We start from the raw sequence: 23,999 nt of genomic DNA, 5'->3' as shown, positions 1-23,999 counted from the left end.
GGCTCCCAAGACTCTCCGTCGCTGTCGCTGTCCCAGCACAACTTCTGGCTTTCCTACCCCACAAGCAACACTCTCGACCTCCACCCCTCTGCGTTCTTCCGCAGCTCCGTGGAACGGAGCTGGCTGCCAGCCATGGGGCTGCCCTGCTCTTCTTCAGCGCCCGCTGGCGACGGCACTAGGACCCAGAGAAGTCCCCGAGCGGGGTTCGCAGAAAGGCAGCCAGACTCCTCCTTATCTCCAGTGTCAAACTTGACATCAGACTGCGAGCGGAGCATGGTAACTTCTCCAGCAATCAGAGCGCTCCCCCTCACATCAGTGGTATGCTTCGCGGAGATATGCTCCTCTCACTGCCCGGTGCACCAGCAACATGGATTGTCACCTCTCCATCCTCGTCCTGCTCGGCTGCTGCGTCCTCAGCTGCTCCGGAGAACTGAGCCCACAGCCTTCCAACGAAGGTAAGCCAGGTACCGCGCCGCTCCGGCTGGAGCGGAGCCCACAGCCCCCGGACGGCGCTGTTCCCCGAGATGCCCAGAAAGCAGTGGCAGCGAAAAGATTGTGTTTGCCCAGTAGCAATCCCAAAACACTTTTGGGGGATGTCTTGGCATTGTAGAAACCTTTAAAAAATAATAAATCTGTTTTTAATCTGATAGCGAGCGATTCAAGTGATTACCACATTTACCAATTTGAACCAGAAAGAAAGAAAACCTTCTTTTTTTTTTTCTTTTTTCTTTTTTTAACAACCCAGACTGTTAATTGCCAAATAGCCAAGGCAGTATTTTATTTTCTAATTATGACCATGTGGTTCTTTGAGAAGTTTCAAAGAAAAGGCTAGCCTGTCTTGAGATCCCGCGGTGTGTTTTAAAGATAATGACAGGTTGCTCCTGCTTAGACCCTTTGGCATTTATGAATGGACTGGAGAGAAGGAGGCTCGTTGGACCCGAGGTGTTTGAGTGCGCGCGTGTGTGCATGTGTTTATGTTACAACCGCCTTATTGAAGTGCTGTGGATCCCGCGGGGCGATGCTGTGCTCAGCGATACAGGTTCTCATGGGTAGCATATGCATGCCACATTATTAACAGCAGTGATGGTTGAAGGGATATACCGTGAGCTTAAGTTGGGTTCCTTTGTAAAACGGCCTTTCATACACATAGGAGGATGCATTTAATGATTGATTGATGATTAGCTCCTGGGTAGATACAGTAAATAACAGACTAGCAAATTAGAAAGAACAGTCATGGGTAGCTGACGGCATTTCCTTGATGCTGGATTAATTACTGTCCGTGTAACGGGCATCCTTGCATTCTCAATGGATCAAAGTGTAAAGCTAATATTGAGAATATTTGTTTTCGTGGGTACTGAGCGGACTCATGATATTTTTTTTCAGACTTTTCATTATCGAGTTTTAATGATTTGTGAATACAAACTCTTAAGACAACTTCTCTGAATAATTGATTGCCTTGCAGCAACACTTACAACTTTAATTTCCTCTTAATGATTTTGAACATTGAGAATTGTATCGAGCAAGTTAACAATAGAGAACAGCTGATGTGCAGGGAGCACAGTAGCTGTACAACACTCACTTAAAAACGTTTTGTAGAGCCAATGTTGTAGACATTATGCTTATGCCCATGTGAAAGAAAAATGTATGTAAGCCCATTAGTACAAAGACCGCTTCGCATGTTTGGTGACCCACTTTCACGCTAATGGGACAGTTTAATTTTCTTTCCTTAGTGCCTTGGCTGCCTTTATCAAGTCTGACTGGTTTTATTAATTTTTGTTTGCTTTTCAGTAGAGAAGTAGTGTTTTTTTTTTTTATTCTTTTCATCATGGAGATGGAAAAACTCATCTTTTCCACAAATCACTTATTTAGTAATACAAATTAAAATGTTCACTTAAAAATAATCTTCAGCCATTCTTGAAAAAATGGTCATCCTGAGTGGTCATCTGTGCATGAATAAGACAGCAGTATGTTAAATTGTTTTAAAATATTTTCTCAATATATTAAAATACTAACAATAACTAGAAAATAATATAACTGGCACTTTTATTTATTTATTTATTTATTTATTTATTTATTTATTTATTTTTGCTGAGTTGTCTTTTTCCAAATAGAATGTGTACAGACTTCCCAGACAATGATCTCACTGAATAGGTGATGTGCAGGATAGAGATGAACTTATGTTTATGGTCAACTTAACCTCACTTTAAATTGCAAATAATAATCATGATCATAATAACCTTAGTCTTATTTATACTCATATAAAAGCAATGCCTATTAATTTAGTGTAATAAGTATAATTAAATCTTAATTACCATTAAACCACTTTATATATGTATAATTGAATAGTGTATGTAAAGAGTCCTGTATAAATTAACACCATAGAGCTATAATGGTAAAAATACTTATAAAACTAATATAGTATTTAACTTGCTTAGCTGAAAGTTTTATGTATCTATTGTTCACAGGGTTGGTCTTTTCAGACACTATCATATGGCTGTCTCACTATCTTTACAAGGATAAAACAAAAGTTAACGTGATTAGTTTAAGTTAGATAACACTTCAATGAGACTTTAAATATTTATCAAATATCTTGGCCCTAAGCAGTTGAGTTGAGTCATATGGGAAGTGAAAATTTCTGATCTGTGCCACAATTTCCATGCAGTAAGCTGGACTCATAGATAGAGTTAAGATAAAGAGAACCAGATAATGTAGCTTTCCTATATAGCTAAGATAAAGTGAGCCAGTTAATGCTGCTTCCTTTTTTCATCAGTAGTTTGAAACCTAAAGCTATATAGGAAGAAGCTCTATAAACAGCTCTCTCTATATAAGAAAATAAATTATACTTGAAATATGATGCCTAACGTGCTTTAAAACTACAGAAAACCTGCAGCAACATATTTACTAACATACCTTCTCCTATCTATCATTGGATAGACATGACAAAATTGGATGAACAAAACCAGGCCATTGAGCTGATTGCTAAGAAACTCATCATTATGAGAGTTTAACAAACAAACAAACAAACAAAAAAATGAGATGGCTAAATAAAACTATTGAAATTCCAGGAGTCCAAAGTAAAGAAAAATAACTTAAGAGTTTGGTGTGAATGTTCCAGTTCATCAGTTAATTATGTGACTTTCTAATGTGATTTTGATCAAGCGACTCCAACTGCTACTTTGCCTCCATGGTCTTCTGGATAATATAGAGACGTATGATTCTGAGGATCCCTTAAAACCTTGCCTGGAGACCCACGCAGAAGGTAGTAAAGACTTTGTGAACAATGATCAGTTCTCTCCACTCACGTGGCATGAGAAGAAAATTCTACTGGGAAATCAGTTCCTTCTCAAAGTAACATTAGTACTGGACAGTTCTGTCAGGGACAGCCTTAGGCTCGTTCTGTTTCTTCCTTGCAGGGACTCAGATCATGGCAAACAGTAACTTTTGAAAGAGGTTAAAGCTTGATACAGAGTGGAGTGTTCAACCTTCCTTAGTTCACCCAACTTTACAACTGCATGAAGTACTCTCTATACATACTAAATACTTGTAGCTGTCTGAAGCAAAATGGACTGCTTATTCAATATTATATGCCACATATTCCATCGAACAGTCTCCACAAATTGTATTCACACTTACCCTTTGCATTATTTACACTGAAAATGAGAGGTTTTTTTTAATACAGTTCAGTAAAATTCAGTCCCCATACCTACTTCTTGCTGAGATACTCTTTTCTGTAGTGTGTTTGTGGGACACTGTCTCTGAAACGTTCTTCCTTTAACATAAATCTCTGCTAAGTACAAGAAACACTATGTGATTGTTGGGCAATTGATAGTAAAACTTGCCTATGAATGTATATACTTCTTATATGAATGTATATACTTCTCTTGGAGCAGTAGGCAAATGACACAATAAATATTTAAGTCACAGATTTTTCTCTTTGAAAATTTGTTCTTAATTGGCATCCCTTCAATGTATATATACTCTTACTCTCAAATAAAAACTCTCTGTGATTGAAACATTGAGAGCTAAGCTATCATGTCATCTTTATAGGCTTTTTTTTTTAAAGAGCTTACATTTGCTTTTAATAGCATTTCTTCATGCTAGACTAAATAATTGAATGCATTATACATTTCTGTAATTTAATAGTTCTCCTAATAGCTTGCCCCTCCACCCACCCCCAACGGTTATAACTGTGCTGTTTGCCTAAAGGTAGAAGAAACCTTAATTTCACTGCTTCATAACCCACAACAGTTAACACTTGACCTAGGTCATTAACAGGATTATCAGCAAATTTGTTTAAGCTTTTACTGACAATCTAAATTGCTATGATAATATTTTGACTGTGCCAAAAAAAGTAACTTCTTGTAACCTCTCAAAATTGATCATGAAATTAATTCATTTTGAATTTATATCTTCCTAAAGAATAATGTTGATATCATTAAATTCAAGTGAGGAAGTATTCACTTTAAGACCCAACTCACCTCAGTGTTGACATCCGTTCTTGTCAGAAGTAAAAAATTAGTTATCCCTTTAAAATATAAGTATTCTGGCAAGTATAGTGAATTTAGACAGACAAAACACCCTTGCCATAGCTATGTACATTTTCAGCTTTATGCTTTTTTTATACTGATTCTGTGATGGATACAATTTTTCTTCTCCCCGTAAAGTAAAAAGTTATGGGTAAAAGTCAGAAGTGACTGTACCTATAAATGTAAACACTATTGCTACAGGCTAAGTCAGTTATACTGTACAGAAATTTATCTTCTCCATGAATTAATAGAAACTGAAAGTTTCCATGAAAAAAATCAAAGCTAATATATACTCTTATAACAGAGTAGTATGCGATCATATTTTAAAAGTATTTATCAGTGTTTACTAACTTACGAGTGTTTACTAACTTGAGAAAGTTTCACATAAAGTTTTCTGCCCCTTGAATCTAACCATCATGGTATGTTCCTTGCTCATATAAAATGTAGCAGTTTAAACTTGATCTTTATATAAATTTAAAGTAATGATTCAATGAAATTCTTTATCTTGAATGTGTATTATCCCAATTTGAACATTAAAATTCCTGTATTTTCTTTATAGTCAAATCGCTTTTAATACTATTTCAAAATATTCCTTCCTTATAAAATATCCCTAAACGTTCAATTTTTTAGGGGAACTTCTTGGATTTTTTTTCCTGAACTAAAATATACACAACGTTTAAATATCAAATAATTAGTTACATATGCAAAGGGTTTTAAGGGAAAGCATATTTCTACAATATATTTGATTTAGTGACTTCAATAGAAATGGAAGCAGCAAGAAATGTTCTCGAAAGTTACATTTTCCAAGTCATAAAATCTTCAAGAAAGTATTAATAAAACTTTCCACAAATCATCAGAACTCGATAAGTTCTTACAGACAGTACTTACTTAGAATTCTGTGATGTGGGCTACCTTTGATTTGAGTCATTTTCCACTGGTTTTGTTTGGCATAAATACTAGATGTACAGAGAAATATGTATTTCTTGGAAGAATACTAACTTTTTAAAAAAATTTTTATCAAGATCTCTAGTTTTATTTTTTAACATGCACATTTGTCTGTAAATTATTCAATAAACTAATAAACTTGGCTCTTTAGTTCTTGCTTCAGAGAGATTGAGAGCAGATTTGGGTGTCTCTCTTTGGTTGTTTTAAGAGATCTGGATTTTATCACCACTGAGGGTCAGTAAGGGGCTTTTACCAAGTGTGCAAGTAGCTTTTCACACATTTTTCAAATAAAGGGTTGATTGGTGTGAAAGGTTTGTTATATTATTCTTCTAGGTATATAAAAAAACTGGGATTAAATATTTACTCTTCAAAAAATAGGAAGGAAAGAAAGAATTTTGCTGCAATGACTTCAAGAATAAAAACAGTGTTGCGATATTAATAAAACACAACAGTTTCCAAACCATTAATCCATCATTCTTGGAAGCCATTGCTCGTGTGTTCAAAGGACTGGATAGTTGTGTGCCCTTGATTTCAAACTCTGCAGTTGTGTTCGCGGCTGTCTAGTACCAGGTAGTTCTTTGAAAACCCTCCCCCCAAGAAAATTATGAACATCGGGAAGTTTTATTTTATCTCCTACGAGTTTTCTTGGGAATGCATTTTAAAAGGTAGTTCACTATAAAGAATGCTCATGCAAGCAAAACTAAATGAGCTGATTACAGAAATGGAGAGGAACACAGATTCTAAAGCCAAGGATAATATAATGCCATAAAATATCTTTATCACTTACATCACCTGGGTAAATTTTTATTAAATCCTTAAAACCTAGATTTAAAAAAAAATGGCATGTAGCTTTGTTTATTTCTCCTCTGAAGTTTACAGATTTACTTTTGCCCAGGAAAGTTTTAAAAGTGTGAGCAAAGCTTACTTTGAAAGCCTGGGCTCATGCACGTGGAGGGTGGATGGAATCAAAACCAGTTCAGCAAATAAAGGTTCAAACTTGAAATGACGTTATTAAACTGGAAACCCTGAATGTGCACAGCGCCCTCCACCCCCCTTCATTTTCTAAACCACGTCCCGCTGTTCTAGTCAAAGCAAAGGGTGAAAATCCACATAATCCAAACCAACATGGCGAACTGAGAATAATAGGTGAGGAAGGAGTCGGGAAACAAATCGCAGCACTGTACAAACAAACTGCTGTGAACAATCTTCCTCCCGGACAGGGGTGGTCAAAGGAGGAGGTGAGTGCGCCTCTTTGCATCCTGTTGCCTACATTTGATAAGACACTGCCATTTAAGTTGCAAAACTGTGTGCCCTAGTAAAATTTTAGCACTATGGCTCTTTACAGGGAGTAACTGTTAGGTGGCCACAAAGGAATCAGGCACCCTCGCTGCCATCACACCCCCGCCAGGGTGTCTTAATCCCTATCTACTTGAAAAGGGACTAGTAGAGCCAAGGAAGCCATGTCGCTTCGCTCCTCAGTCCCGTTTACTGTTTTCTTATTAAAACCCAGCCAGTGAGTGAAGCGGCCAGCTGTAAGCCCTCCAGGGCCAGGGAACACTTCCAGCAGTTTCCCCTCAATCGGGTACCGAAGTCAGTGCCTGGAGCGCGGCGCGGAGCCCGGATGGCCATGGAACGATGGAGGGATGCTGGCTGCTTTGGTCACCTGGCATCCCGTGGCTCGCTCTGCGCCGGCTCCTCTGGACGACTGCGCCCACAGCAGCCGAAGAGCTCCTGGAAGCAGAACTCCTCTGACTGTTTCTTTAGGAAGGAAGCTAGCAAGCATCTTGCAACCAACGCGCGCCCTCTGCCTGCAGCCTCTGAGCTGCTGCCGCCGCGCCGCGCCGCGCCGCACCGCTCTACCCCACCTGGCCGCCACCTGCACCGGATCAGGCACAGGGAGAACGAGACCCACCCCCACCTCCCAACCCCCTGTACCCCAGCAAGTCCAGATCTTCGCAGGAGACCACAGATCTCAGATTTCCTTGCTGCTTCCTCCGGTGGCTGTCAACCAGACCTTTCAATCTGGCATCTGGAGGTGGCGTGGTAGTGTCTTTTCTGTCTACCTTCCTCTACCCACCGGGTGACTTAGGGAGAGAGGAGGGGGAGGGTAGGAGTCCAGCAGAGTTTCCTGCAAGGTTCGAAAAGCACCTCTTCATTTACTGAAAGCAGAGACCTCTGATTACCCGACTGTCCTGTTGGCTGCTCTCTGACCCTCCTTGCTATTTCTTACTCTCTCCACAGTGTGTTCTCCCCACTCCCGTTTCTAAATAAAGGGATTGTTTTGCTTTTTCAGTGTTCTTTAAAGTTACCTGCAGGTGCATCCACCTTTAATCCCTTCCTCACGCTAAAGGAGTGTTCCATAAGCCTTCCTGCTCCTACTCAGAGTGCCCTGGTGCCCCTCCCCCAAACCACCCCTCTCTCAGATTGGTACCATTTTTGTTGGTTTGTTTCCTTCGGAGTTTGAAGATCAACTTGAAACATAGAGTGTTTCTTCAAAGTGGAGTAATCCGAGTAGATTCACGGTTTACTGCCGCTTTTATTTTTGTGACTGTGTGTCTTCAATATTCTTCTTAAATAATGGCTGAATCCAGTGTGGTTTAAATGTCCTTTCCTCCACTGGGGTTGCAACCTCACTGTCCAGTGGTCTTTTTCATCCATCCCTTACTGAAGCCTTACATCAACCACACCTAACATACATCATACATATTAGGGCATTTCTTACATACAACTGAGGAAACATCCCAGCAACACACCACTGGATCCAGGCTCCATCTTGTCTCTGGGTCTTCACTTTGACATTTCTCCTCTCTACAAATCCTGGTTATCTGTAAAGAGTCCTTTCATCCCAGAACAATACTAGATTGTCACCCCTGCTCTCTGTGGCTGAACTAATTTGTTTTTGTGACTTTGCAAAATTAACTTCAAAATGTTGAGAACTTTTGGCCGGAGAAATTAAGTTAAATCAGTAAGAGGACTTTGAACTTCCTAAGCGAGGACACGCATAGATCCTGAATCTCTGTAAATTACTTAAACTGATGACTCTCTGTAAGGTAGGGGAAGTTGATGCAGACAGTAGTCCCTAAGGCCTATGGAGCCTTTCCTTCACTTATCTTGGCCTTTGCTTTCTTCTCACTCAAACACCACATGCCTCACCCTGAAATAAAGATTTTCCCAGATTCCACAGACAAAAAACAAACAAACAAACAAACAAACACAAACAAAAAAGAAAGGGAAAATGTGAGAAGATTGTCACCATAACCAGGGTGTGATTATTGACAGGTTTTGTCTTTGTATCCCAAGAATGGAGTGTGGCTTGACTCCGGGAGTTGTCACAGAAAATCAGGACGAGGGAAAAATAGAGCATGCTCCAAAATGTAGGTGCAGCTCCCTGTGGGAAATTCTCCGATTTGAGAGATTTTTTAAAAAAAATAATACTTAAGATGAAAAAAATTAAAATTAAGTTATTTGTCTTTGTTTACATTAAAAAATACTTGTAGCTTGTTTAAGAGAGTTAACATGGTAGCTAAAAGAGTACTTTGTAAAGTAGCAAATTAAGTATGGAGCAATTTGCTTTTCATGGGGAATTTCAACACACATGTTCAGCTTTAATTGACGCAATAAATTCCCTGTACCTGCCAAAGAACAAAAATAGTGTATTGATGACATCAGGCTTCTAAGTAGACGAGCAAGCTGCCTTTAAGTGTCTTTCTTCTGTTGCTGAAATGTCAATGTATAACTTTTAAACATGTTAGTTAATGATTTTTTTTTTTGAAACATGGTCTAATGTAGCCCAGGCTGGCTTTGAACTCTTGACCTTTTTTACATGTGCTGGAATTGGAGAAGTGGGCCACTGCTTCTGGTTTAACTTAAAATTTCTAGTGCGTTGTCTGTTATACACTGTGTTCTTGCAGAGGATCCAGCCACCCAGCCACTGGCAAATGAGAAAGCCTTAGCAGATAGCTCTCTTTCCCACCCTTACATCTGGAAAATAACTCAGCAATTTTTTCCCCTCAAATGTGGTTCTTAAAATTCATGTATGGATTTGAATAACGCTTCCAAATCAAAGGAAATGTAAGCTTGACTTAAAAAACCCAGTCCTTCATGTGAGTTTATAAAACCATTGCATTCTGTTATTAAGTATTTAATAACATATGAAATTAATACTTATGGAAATCTGGCCTTTATAATACCTCTGAAATGTATGTCTTTTTATAGGTCTAAGGCTTAAAATTAAATTATTAAACAAAATGAATTAAATACATAAAAATTCCCAAACTGAGTTTTATTGTTTTATTTGCTCTCAAAACAACAGTCTTGGCCAATTATGTAACCGAACCTTGTAACCTACTGAGGTAACTTGGAAAACAGCATTCAGGTTGGTGGCTAAGAGGTACATTTGGCAAAGGTCAGAATTATTTCCTGTAGAAGTTATGAAGAGGTTAAACTAACTTTTCTCCAATAATAATTAAGAGTGCTAGACGAAGAAGCCCACTAGGCCCTAGTGACATTGAAACGTTCCCTGTCTTTTAAAAAATATAAGATTCCCAATTTGTACATCTTTGCTGTCAAAGTTGGCTGGTTTCTGATCACTAGAAAACTTAACATTTCAAGTCTCCCTCAGAATACATTCAGGAAATAGCCTCACATGATAGTAGTGTGCGCCCTTTCTGGTTTGCAAACCTGGTTTAGCTAATGAGTCTATCTTTTGAGGAGTAAAGTTATGACATTCTTTTATAAGGATAGATCTTGATGCAAAAGATGGCAGACAATGTTCACACTGAGAAGTCAGGCAGAGGAACTAATTTGCAATGGCTTCCATTTGGCTCATTTGACTAATCCTTAAGATAAGCAGAGCACTGCTCTGAGGAAAAGTCTGTTTGCAGCACAAGCTCTGTGTGTGTGTGTGTGTGTGTGTGTGTGTGTGTGTGTGTGGCCAATCAGAGGGTTCTCTTACCAAACTGAAATGTTCCCATACTGTGGCTAAAATGTTATAGATGAGTATGTTTGTTATGGACACAAGATGTATAAAATTTATTCTGGAAAACAAATTGCTAATGAGATTAAAAATTAAAAGAACTGTTGTTTGTCATAGTCTCATCTTGATCTTTCCCCTTTACAGTCTGTAATAATGACAATATTCCCACAAATATGCCAAAGCAATTTAAGGTAGGTTTTGCTTTTTAAGACTGAAAAAAATTAAAATTATTACCCCAAGTATAGCAATAAATTAAAATTCTGCCCCTTTATTAAATATGAAAATCCTATTAAATTTAACAACTGTGAAATACTAGAAATACTTTTTTTTAAAGCCTACTATTTTTCTCTTGATTTATTTTCTCTGTGTTACCATAGATAAGACTCATTTACATTTGGTAAATCAAAGGAAAAACTCAGAATTTTTACTGTGTGTTATCAACATGTCTGGCCTAGACTACCCCTTTAATGTCCTTGTTTTATGAAAAACAAATTCTTCCCTGTGTATTTCAGGTGACTGAGCTGGTTAATTTAATCTATAATGACAATAATAGTTTCTCTATATTCTAAAGTACAATTGCCCTTCTTAAACAATCGTACATTGTAAACTATACCATTTTCTCACCATTGAAAGTGATATTTAAAATCATTTTAAGTGTGAGAAGACTTTTATAACTCAGAAAAATAAAATAAAATAAAATTTCTAGTACTTAAATTGTTTTTCTCTGAAAAAAAATCACCTTTGGAAGTTATGAATATTTTGTTATATGACTAACCTTGTGACTATTGTAGATTTATTATAATTAATGTTAATCATAAAAAGTTTAGAGTCCTTCGACTGTAGCAATATCTCAGTGGTTAAAAATACTCAACTTTCTTTTCTTTTTAATTTTATTTAATCTTTTTTTTTTCACTCCAGATATTATCCCCCACCTGGTCCACCCTCTGACTGTTTCCCATCCCATTCCTCCTCCCCCAGAGGATCCATCCACTAGGATGTCCCCACCCCCTAACCCAGACTCCACCAGACCTCTAAACTCCCTGGGACCTCCAGTCTCTTGTGGGTTAGGTGCATCTTCTCCGACTGAACCCAGAACCGCAGTCCTCTGCTGTGTATGTGTTGGGGGCCTCATATCTGGTGGTGTATGCTGCCTGGTTGGTGGTCCAGTGTCTGAGACATCTCGGGGGTCCAGGTTAACAGAGGACCAAAGTTCAGTTCTCAACACATTCAGCGTGGCTCACAATCACATGACATGTAACACTAGTTCCAGGGAATCTGATTTTCTCTTCTAGAAAACTCAAGGTCCTGCACACATGTGGGACACGTATGATCACACAGACACACAAATACACACATAAATAAATAAATAAATAAAAGTCTGGAATCATAAACTCAATTTCAAACTTGCAGTTTTGGAAGCTGTTAAGAAGAACAATAAAAAGTGAGATACACTAAATTTCTTATTCTACAGGAACTCAGCTTTCATAGTTACAATACTGTGCTTATGTCTATTTACCAAGACTTTGCAGATAATGGTTGGTTTCAGACTAGAATTTGGAAATATTGTAAGCTCTGATATGCTCCATGCCTGTGTAAATATTAGTTCTGGTGGAAAAGATGAGCCTAGGATGATGTTCTTAGATAAAAATTATGCAATGTACATATGTAATATGAAACAGTGAAAATCCTGACACAAATCCTCAGAGGATGTATTTCTGTTGCCAATTCAGCACCTAGAAAAGTTAAATTATTTGCTGTATGTCATTTGACAGAGATGAGTATAACTAAACATTTTAGATTCTATGGCAAGTTTCTAGATTTTAATAATTTAAGTAAGTTCCTAATTGTAAAACGTCAGTTTGAAAAGCTGAATACTGAGAACAATTCCCAGCAAGCAGAGATGTAAGGTGAACGAACGTAAGTTCAGTGTTGGATATGCATGCATGCATGTGTTCATGTGAGAATATTGGGAACACATGGGGCCGACACAAAGGGACCATCCCAAACTAGAAGCTTCTGCAGGCCCTCTTCACAATGTAATTATACTAGCAAGAAAAACCACACTCAAATCCGTTTGAACTCTACCTTCCCTTTCATCAGTAAATTCAATGTTTTCTGACTGTCCCAGCAGTCAGTTTGATATATTCCATTGACACCGTAATCCCCAAATTTGAAGAAAATGGCTGGAGTTTTGAAATAGATGGGTCTTCTGTAGACTATTATAAATATCCAAACGTATTCCACACACACACACACACACACACACACACACACAATGTACTGTTTATGTGTGTCTATAGCTATCACTCAAATTTGTATTGCCTTTAGCAAAATCCATAACACATGACTTTTAAATACCTTCCCGAATATCAAGAAGTCAAAGCTGTACTCCTTTCTAGTTTTTCCAGATATTGAAAATACTTTATCTATAATGAAATTAACTTCTTTTGCAAAAAAAAGTGTAAGGAAATATTACAATATCCAGAGCTTATTCCTAAATTGAAATGTAATTTCTTTCCTTACCACAGTTTTACTTCTGTTGCTAAAGTTTAGATTCCTTACGTCCGAGGAATTTCCATGAACTTTTTAGTATTTCTAAAAAGTGTTATATTAGAGAGGTTCTATCCTAATCTCACAGCCATCTCTCAGACTCCGACTCAAGAGAACTTTGACTTCACATCTGAAGGTTGATAATCAAGCTTTTGAGATTTTGATTAAAACATGCCAAGGTAGCCTTCTTTTATAAGATAAAGATAGTATATTCATTTAGGTATTCAAACATGCTCTTTGCCTTCATTATTGTTTTTAATAACATGATTGAATAATGTTTCTAGTTTTCACATTCTAATCTTTCAATGTCCTTTTCTGAGTTAAAAGTTGTTTTGTTTCTAGAACATTTCAAAAGGAAGTGTGCATTGAAAATATGCCACTGATACTTAAGGATTGAAATTGAATTGTTAGACATATTTTAGAAAATAGGTCTAAACTGAAAATGTATCTAAATTACTCATACTTACTTACAAATAAGTTGCCAGCGTGCAGAAACAGAAACCTAATATTTGTGACGGTTTCAACAATTGGGGTTGTTCATTTACTGCAACTTCACTGACAAAGATTCCAATAGTTTATAGGAAAAGATTATTTGAGTTTTTCATAGCTTCGTGGTTGCTCATTAGCATTGCCAGTGTATATCCTTAGGAACGTTTTTTTTGATTAGAAGAGGAAAACAGGGGAAAATCTGCTATGCTTAAAAATAGTATAGTTTACACCTGTGTAAGTGTCTGTAGCAAGTGCAATTTGGGTTGTTATCTCCTGGAACCATATAATCAGTTAAACAGGAAGTCTTGTCGTGAGACTGTGTTTTCATTTAGCGGCTTCCTCCCTGCTATTTGTAAAGGTTTAGATGAAGAACATAATTGCAGTTCCTTTAACAATTAAGTTCTCCATAGAGATAAATCCAGATTTTTTTTAAAGAATTAAACTTAGTAAGAACAATAAATTTCTAGTGTATGTTCTTATCCACAATTCTGTATTACATACAAAAATTCACAATGGTAGCATGTAATGAAAGGTAACTTAAGGCAAAAAAAAAAAAAAAGAGAAGAAAAAAGAAAAACCAGAAATGTTAAGAATTGTTTTTTAAATAAATATTTTATCTAGAAATGTGAGAATTAGTCTTAACTAAATATCTATAGGACAATATATACATTAAGTTTAACATAGGTTTCTCAGAGGTTTACATGCAAAAGAATTGGTATACAATAATTAAAATGTTCTATAGTGTCATTAACATGTTAGCAGTTGTTAGTTGAAGCATAGCATCTCTATTAAAACAGTCTGTTATGTTTACAAAAGTAAAATTACTACCAAGTATAGCAAAGAAGCATTTAAACAAAAAAGATTTAAAAATAATAGATAAATCCAGGTTGAAATATATCAGAAACAGACTTTTCTAAATTTCTTCTCAATAGACTATCGCAAAATGTACGCATAAACTAGGACAAAAAAAGCTGAGATATAGTTAACTTTTGCTCAAAATATAAACCATGAATTTTTAATTCCATATTATTTATGACAGAGAGTTACACAGTAATTTACAACACCAGGAATTAAATGTGTCCCTTTCTGCGTCTTTTTCTTCTGTTTGGGCTGCTTACCTATCATTTAGAAGCAGATTATAGGGTCCTTCTGGTCTCTGTAGCCTAAACCAAGCGTATGTTCTTTATCATAAAAGAAAGTGATGAAAACGATAAAGATAAGTGCATAAAAATGTGGCTTGTGTATGCAAGGTGTTGATGTGGACAGAGAGAAAGTCATTATTCTTTACTCAAAGCAAAAGGGAATGAAAAGATGCTCTTGTCTTTGGTTGTCGTGATTTTGTAGGTATTTGTATTGGCTATAAACACTGCATATAAGTGAAGGCTTACAAGAAAATGTCTATTATTATAGAAATCTAAAATCCTTTAGCTATTATAGCTAGATGTCCACTTTGAAATGATTATTTGATAATTATAAGTAATGCAATATTTTCATGCAATGAAACCCTTATGTCACCACAAAGTGTATTGATAGTGCTACTAGACAATTGAAAAAATCTGCCTCAAGAATAGAGTGTGTCATTTAACTTTTACAATTTTTAATGCTGTTTGTACCCAGCTGCACGTAGAGTGTCCGGTTGTGAATATTAAGTTAACTGTCAATCTTTGGAAGTGGGCAAGAAGCCATTCTGAATCAGATGTTAGATTGTCCTTCAAAACAAAGTTAATATATTCATGGATTCTAAAGAGTGGAAACTCCAAAGATTTATGTCAAAAGATTTTAATCATGCACATATCTGACATTATCTATTTTAACTTTTAATTCTAATGCCTGCAATTTTAAACCTGGAGATGTATCCCAGTGGTAGAATATTTTCATAGCTTTTATGAGGCCTTGCAATCTAAAGTCTGTAAAACAAAAAGAAAAGAGTCAATAAAAAGAGGTCTTTTGATAGGAGAATGCATTTCTATTAATAAGAGAAGTTAGGGCAGTTGTCTATGATGTCATAAATGAACTTCTTCATGATTCTGAGGACCAATTCTTGGGCCTCATGGAGACACCATGGAGAAACATCTCTGGCCAGGAAGAAAATTTAGATTGAATCTCTCCTTTGTGTGAGAGGACAGGAAAAGAAAATGAATGGTGGCCACCAGGAGTCCCAAGTCAACTGTGCAGTGCAGTGGACGTGTGGCAGTAATATTAGAGGCAGGGGTGGACAGGTGGCTCCTCCCCTTTGCAGAAGTTCTTCCCCCTTTTTTATTAGATATTTTCTTCGTTTACACTTTAAATGCTTTCCTCCCTCCCCTTGCTTCCCAACCCACCCATGCCTGCTTCCTGGCCCCGGAATTCTCCTACACTGGGGCATAGAACCTTCACAGGACCAAGGTCCTCTCCTCCCATAGATGACTGACTAGCCCATCCTCTGCTACATATGCAGTTGAGCCATGAGTACCACCATGTGTTTTCTTTGGTTGGTGGTTTAGTCCCAAGGAGCTCTGAGGGTACTGGTTAGTTCATATTGTTGTTCCTCCAACTTGAGTTCATTTACTTTGGATGGATTTCTTACCAATTTAGTCAATTATAACATGGGAACTGTTTAAATGCACATTTCTGTGGGTCTACCTGGTCTCACATTTGTGCCAAACAGTCATGTGCAAGTGAAGATGGCCTCTCCATCTTGGGAATGTAAGCCCCTTGCCCAGATATGCACCTGTATTTAAAAGTGTTAAAACTACAGATAGCAAAAGTGTAAAAAAAAAATTTACTACTAGACTTAAAAGAGATTTCTAAATAAAACTTTATTGCCAAACCCTTAATTGCCATATTAAGATCTTAATACAATCTTAATATTAAGAAATATTTCCAACTTAAAAATATCGTCAATTAAAAACTTAATATGGGTCACATAGCTCCTTGAGTAGGAAATATTCTAACATTACTAAAATAATGTGTTTTCATATTACATACCAATAATATTTAGAAATCCTTTCATTAAAATTTGAAATATGCTAAAGAGTAACTTACATTTCTTGTAAGTAACTGGCATGAGGCAGACATTAGAGTTAAGCAATTCACAGGAGCCTAACAACTTTCAGGAACAATTCCCTAACCTTTTGTTAAAATTCAAGTTGGGATTATAACTTTTCTAGAAATGAAAACAATTCGTTCCTATTAACAACTTGGGTTTTACGTTCAGACTACAGCATTTAGATATTTAGAGAATTTAGATAGTTAACTTCTCCCCCTGGAATTTGAACAGTGGTAACACTGGAGAAGAAATTATAGGATGTTCATATATTTTGAGAGGAGAATGCATCAATACCTAACCTATGAGAATTAAAACTATATGTTTCTTTTACAACTTAGTCAAGATGTGCCAGAAAACTCACACTCAGGTTTACTCTCAAATCTACCCAACTTTATTTACTTATCTCAGGAAGATTGTGTTCACTATAAAAGGACCACTAGCATGTAACTAGAGATTTGTTATGGAATTACCAACTCCAATTAACTTTAAAGTGTTTACGATTCCTAGACCGTTTTGTTCTCATCTGGATACAAACACAGGGCACCTTATAAACCTAAATGAAGAACTTTTAAAAAGATTTTTGATGTCAGCTAGTCTCCACCATTAGATCATGTGTTGACAGTTGATTATAAATACAATTCAGTGGAATTGTTGCTCCACGTAGTAATTTTACAAGAACACTGGCTCCATAGCTTGTGATAAACTCGTGGTGGTTCAAAGTATATTTATATCATTGGATTAGTACAGTGATATTTTATGATAATCATGCTTGGCTGAATTAAATGCTTGATAGATAACAGCACAAAAATTGTGAGTAATGGAGTTTTTGCTTTTACTGACCATTAATTAAGCACACTAAAAATGTGACATATGTGGTATTATGTGGCATTATTATGTATTGTGGATTATTTCTTCATTGAGCAGAATCCAATTTCAAATATGATTAATCTGGTATTTTTCCCTCTTCATTAATACCAGCAACTATCCTTGAGCCTTAGGTGCAAGAGTTTTGTTGCAGATGTAGAAGCTGGGGCTGGACTTCATAACTCTCCATTTTGAGTGGCTGTGGTGTTTATAATAGTATTCATGTTTTGCAGAGTGATTTCCTTGATGAGGTGTGAAGACTACACTTATCTGTGGGCATGAGGAAAGATATTTAGAATGTTGTAATAAATTGTGCTGGTTTAATAAATAGCAGTAGATTCTTCTTAAAAATCCATGAGATCACTAGCCCTGGATAGTTGACTAAGTTCCCTCTCTCAGATTCATTTTTTTTTTTTCATTTGTTGAAGGAAATTCAACAGGAGAGCTGGTAGTTACCACCAAGGTATACATGCCACTACCACAACCTTCGGGGTAGTGTGCCATGCTTCATCAATGTTTTTCATAGGATCACACCTGAGTAGAATTTTTGGTTGTTTCCCTGCTTCACAATCTTGCATGTCTCCATTTGCTACCATAGAAGACAATCCTGAAGAGGAGGCTTCCCTGTCAAGTGTAACTCAGGGGCATATGGACTGTTTCTTAAGCATGGTATTTTAGAGTTTCATTGCTGTGAAGAGACACTGTGACCAAGGCGACTCTTATAAAGACAAATATTTACTTTGGGATGGCTTACAGTTTCAGAGGTTCAGTCCATTATCATAATTATGGGAAGCATGGCAGCACAGACAGACATGGAGTTTGAGAAGCCAAAGGTTCTACATTTTGATATAAAGGTAGCCAGGAAGAGGGTCTCCTTTCACACCCAGGAGAAAACCTCAAAGCCTGCCCCAACAGGGACACACTATTCCAACAAGACTACACCTTCTAATAGTGCCACTCCTTGTGAGCCAAGCATTCAAACACATGAGTCTTCAGGGGCCAAACCTATTTAAGCCACTACTTATGGAATCTTCAAAACCAGGGATTATTATCCACCTCTCAGGGGCAACAAACAGCAATACCAATACCCTATAATATTTTAGGAGTTTCTTGGAAAACTCTGACAAACAGTTCAAAAGAGGGCTTCTCATGCCTGTTATTGGAGTTTTTTGTTTGTTTGTTTGTTTGTTTGTTTGTTTGTTTGTTTTTGGTGGTCTATGTTTCGGGGGTGGGGGGAAAGCCTTGATACCTCAGAGGGGAAAATTCGATTTAAGTTTTATTTGCACATTTACACATCAATTTCTATAATATTAAAGACATTTTAGGTAGACAGTAGTAAATTATGACTTTTTTCAGACACCCTTATTTTTATTTGTAACTATTACAATTTTTAAAACAAATAGATTGAATTTATATATTTCCTCAAAGCAAAGGAAATAATTCAATTTCAAGTTTTATAATTTTAGTTGAAATGGTCCACTGTTTTAGGGCCATTTAATATATCTATTGTCTAGCAACCCAAGCAGGAAATTTTAAGTAGTTTTCGATAATGAAGACTCTATCACATATGTTTTATTTCTAATCATATTATACTGTTTTAGATTCTTTGTAAAAAAGTGAATTTGGATTTTTATAAGAGTGCAGTAGTTTTCTCAGATTTGCAACCACAAGTATGTGTGGTGTACATACAGTCTGAGTATTATCATTCTCTTTTGACATGGGATTATTTTAGATTTTTAAAATGAAATTCGCATTTTATTGATTGCGTACTCTGGTTCACATTAATAATAGATGCTTAGTTTATATAATCTTCCTTTACACCTTCCATTAGTCAACCATAAGGCTGTTTTCTAATGTAGAAGAATGAGGTAAAACCATGCTCTCCATTATTTAACAGGACAGACTGACAACAGTAATACATCATATCAACAAAGTGAGCTTTTCTGGGTGATTATATTCAAAGCACTCTTTAACACTTTAATTTTTAATCTATAACAGAGTGAAAGAAATTGGTGTTGACAAAACTGATTTTCATTTATACTTAATGCAGCTACATGCATTTGCCTTTTACTTTATAAATATAGCTTAGAAGTCAGAGAAGTTCCTAGCAAATGTTATGAGAAGGCACTGGTGCTTTGTAAGTAAATAATCAAGATTTTACAAGGGGTAGTCTACATCCCTGCCTTCTTTGGCTTTGGTTTCTCCTCAGATGTACAGATAACTTCTTTGTTTACTTCATGTGCTAATAATTTAAACATTAAGAACATAATTGTATAATATGGTTAATAGTCTCATGTGCCAGTAAGAAGATGAGATGTAGAACAAGGGATATTAATTATATAATACATATTTGAGACACCTCCTAGGGGAATCGTATAATAATTCAATTTAGTTGTCTTTATAGTTATTTTATGTTAGAATTAATGTTTTGCCTATTTTGCATTTTTATTATTTCCCATGTAAGACGATCACTCTGTCAGAATGTATAAGTATGTGATAGTTATGAGTCCTACAGGTACAAATTTGAAAAAACCATACAACTTTTGATCCACTAACTTTCTCTCCAGCTATTTGTGGCTTTCTTGTTGTACTTATCATGTATTTATAATGGAAAAGAAGAGCACTGTTTTTTTTGTTGTTGTTTTTTTTTTTGTTTGTTTGTTTGGTTTTTTTTAATTCTTTTTTTTAGTTATTTTTTTTAATTTTTAATATTTTTTATTACATATTTTCCTCAATTACATTTCCAATGCTATCCCAAAAGTCCCCCATAGCGCCCAAGAGCACTGTTTATTAGACAGAAATATTCAAAGCAGACACTGTTAAAAGAAGGAGATAGAAATAACTCATTGTACTTATATTCTTTGTGTCCTTTTGTTTTCTTGCAGTTAATCTACTAGATTCGAAAACAATTCAAGGAGAGCTGGGCTGGATCTCCTACCCATCCCACGGGGTGAGTTCAATAGATCCCTGAAATGAATGTAGCAATGTCCTTTGCCTCTTTATGAGACAGTAAGGAATGGTCAGTGTATTTTCTGAGGAAAGCTCTGTAATGATGATGCACAAATCCAAGTACAAGCACAATTTAATGTTGATGTCCTGTGCAGCCTCTGAAAATTTCAGAGTTCTTTACTCCTGAAACCATACTTGCTGCACTGAGATGTTTAAATATTTTAATTGTAATAGGCATTTTATACATAATCTAAATTTGATAGGATCAAGATAGATATTTTGACACAACTTCAAAATTTGACATTAGATTCAAAGTATATTTTTGGTAACATTTTTCCAAGTCAAAGCCTTAAAGTCAACTATGATGATAAGCTCAAGTACAACAGAATTCATTTTCAAATGTGGAAACATATGCTCACTTTATTTATTTTGAATATCTTTTACTTATCCAGATTATTTTAAAACTGTGTTTTATTTAGATGCTAAAACCGGTACTGCTTTAACTTTTGAAGTTTTGAACTATTGATATAAATTTTAGACTTTACCAGTTCAGGCACAGCTTACTAAACTATATGGCATTTTGGTGCCTCAAATATTTATAATGAGCCTTTGTTACAAAAATTTATTTATTTATTTTGGAAAAAAATATTTAAAAAATTCTCATGTGTCTCAAAACTGTGAATTATTTAAACGTGCTTTATTTGTGAGCATAGCATGAATGGAATGCAAACTATTAAATATTTCTCACAGGAACAATTTTATGTGCTCTTTTTCTTTCTGTGGTTGTATTCTTTTCAAAGTGATTTTAATTACTATAATTTTCTATTGGTATCCATCTTTAGATTTGGATGCCTAAATGTCCTGACTTACTCACACAGAACTATCAACCATTCCTTCACAAAGGGATGTTTTCTGTCAAGGGTACTTCATCCATCTGTCATCCTTGCCTCTGCTTTTCTTTCTGGCGCACCTTGACGTTGACACCACGCCAGAACCCATCATCAGGGCTTCCATGTTGCTTTGGAACAGAGAGAATGAAATAAGCCAGGATTTGGCTTCCCCATAGGTGTAAAAGTATTAAATAATTGGGAAAAGACACAGCTTGGACTGTCAGAAAAATATAGCCAAACTCAGGATTGAACTGAAAAACTCACATAATACTACTTAGCTAAAAGATAGACCTAAATTTGCTTTTCTATTTTTGGCCATTTTAGCCATATCCTGTTCTACTGTTGTTTTGAGAGAAGGTCCCACTATGAATCGTGCATCAGTTTGCAAGTCACTGTCTAGCCCAGTTTGCTCTTGAGCTCACAATCTCCTTGCTTCATCTTCCAGAGATATGTCTGGTATTTGGCACTATGCCTGCATCAATTTTTTTCCTTAATCTTTCCTCTTCTTCAATACAATATAGATAGGATCATTTTGTGCTTGTAACTGCTTATTAAGGAAACAATTTTCAAAAATTATTGAGAACCTTTGTATAAAATACAACATTTAATAAGTGAACTTGAAACAACCTAGAATATCTTATTAACTAAGTAACTCTTCTAAAAGGGGTGCATCTCATTGTAATGCTTAGATTAACTAAAATAAGAGTTTAACCTTTAGAGGAAAACAGTAAGATTAAACTACGTTAGCATAAGGAATCATTGCAAATCATTCTTTATTAATTGAAAGCAATGGATGAAGAGATGAGGAAGGGAGGTAAATTTGGCTTTCACTCATAGGATCATTTGACAATATTTGTAGATGCTGCCATTTTAGAAGTAAGAGGCAGTAGTACTGGCATATGTGGAAGAAGCCAGGAGTCCTGCAGTACATCTTGCAATGAACATGGTAGCCCTCCTAACAAAGAATGACAGCTCCAAATTTGGGAAGTCCGTGCCTAGGGGATTAGTAATGACATTCCCTCTAGAGCTATATGTGGTTACTAAAGAGATGAGAGAGAGTATACGAGCTGTTCCTTACTTTCAATTGCACTACAGTCACAAACTCCAAATGTTCAGAAGTGTAAAATTTAAAAAGCAAATAATCCATTTTAAACTTGAAATTACTTTTTTTGTGTGGTATGTGTGTATCATCAGAGCTCTCTAAAGTTTGTTTAAAATTTTCTGGGAGAGCATCCATATGTAGTTAATTACTTTATGTATTTCATTTTGGTTTCTTGCCTTTCATTCTGCCAAAGATTTACTCATGCTAAAACTTTTACATTAACGTCTATCATCATTAAAAAAAGGTGTTTAATACAGAGAAGATTGGGGCTTGATAAAAGGCTCAAGTGGTTAAGAATGCATGTTATTCTCCTCGTGAATCCAAGTTAGATCCCAGTACCTAAGTCAGGAAGCACACAATTGCCTGAGACTCCAGCTAAGGGATCTAATGCCTCTTGCCTCTACCTATAGTGACACGTGTAGCACACATTCACACACACACACACACATACACACACACAGACTTACACACACCATTAAAAACAAAATAAATCTTTAAACAAACAAAAACATGTCATCTAAATTATTAGATTTGAAATAAGTTTTTCAAGGACCTATACGGGGACATAACAAAGCTTAATCTACACATAAAATTCATAAAGCTAGTTATGAAGTTGAATTTTGGAATTACTTGCAAGATTATAAATTATAATTCACTTTTCAATGAAATTTTTGCTTGACATATTGCCTCGACAGTATATCTATTTAGTTTTTATAAACTAGATACAAGCAATTCCCTTTCCTAGACCTTTAGTCCATGAACTATAATATTTGAATCCTGGGTTTGAATCATAGCTAGAACCTTCAAAAAGTGATTCCATAGTTTTATAAGTCTTTCCATTAGAGAGATCTTAAGACACATTGACACACACACATATGAATATATATTTACATATGTATATATTTATGTACATATATTTTACAAGCTCCAAAGCTTCCCCTATACCTGTAAATCCATAGTTAAAAGTGACTGAGGTAAAAGTCAGTCTACTCAGCAAACATGCTTAGTTTCTGTATCAAAATAGAGGAAAACTTCCAGGCAAGTGAAGCTCATGTTTTCTCTTAGTTTTGACTTTATGCGCTGATAATCAGGAAGAAACCAGGACCTGTGCCTGAAAGCAGCTAGTATGTGTAGAGTGTGCATTGCCAGGGTCTAGGCAGATAGAGCATATTCTAGAAACAAGTGAGTCATGGTTTGCAGCAATGAAGAACTATCAAGACTGGTAACTGCAGAATTAAGATTTTCTTAGATTTTTATCAGTGACGTGGTGATAGTGTCAATCCACTTAAATAAATGGATCTTTGGCAAATAGTCCTGTCTGTTGACCACCTGATGCTTATTCCCTGATTTCTTCTGCCCTGTAGAGCATAGTGGTTACAGAGCTTTCCCACTCTCACATGCTACAAGAAACTGGCCACTCCCTCCATAGCTTCATGATAACCTGAGAGCTTTTATGGAAATTATAATCATGTTGATAGGCTGATTTATAGAGGAGGAATTAAGGCCAATGACACTGAAGGAGCTAACTCTGTTTAGGCTCGCTATAACGCCAGGGAACAGCTTCAGAGTCAAGAGATTCACATAACCAGTCTGAAAACTAACATCCTTGACCCACTGAATTTCAAGGAGATATCTTTGTGTAGGCTGTTTGCTTAGTATATCTCCTACTTTCTTTTTTTTT

At 36.1% G+C, this 23,999-nt stretch overlaps 1 protein-coding gene across 2 annotated transcripts in view; it reads left to right on the top strand.

Moving 5' to 3' along the window:
• The first annotated feature begins 239 nt into the window (after positions 1-239).
• Positions 240-23,999, top strand: part of Epha3 (EPH receptor A3) — a 304,612-nt gene continuing 280,852 nt past the window's right edge. For both annotated transcript variants that reach the window (XM_021185614.2, XM_021185613.2), the window contains exons 1-2: positions 240-455; positions 20,263-20,327. In XM_021185614.2, the coding sequence (XP_021041273.1) occupies positions 368-455; positions 20,263-20,327 (153 nt within the window). In that variant the 5' untranslated portion in view covers positions 240-367. The remainder of the gene's footprint in view (positions 456-20,262; positions 20,328-23,999) is intronic.

Source organism: Mus caroli, chromosome 16 (assembly GCF_900094665.2).
Source record: "Mus caroli chromosome 16, CAROLI_EIJ_v1.1, whole genome shotgun sequence".
Taxonomy (NCBI): domain Eukaryota; kingdom Metazoa; phylum Chordata; class Mammalia; order Rodentia; family Muridae; genus Mus; species Mus caroli.
The sequence above is the reverse complement of the archived record's forward strand: the minus strand, read 5'-3'. Positions and strand labels throughout refer to the sequence as shown.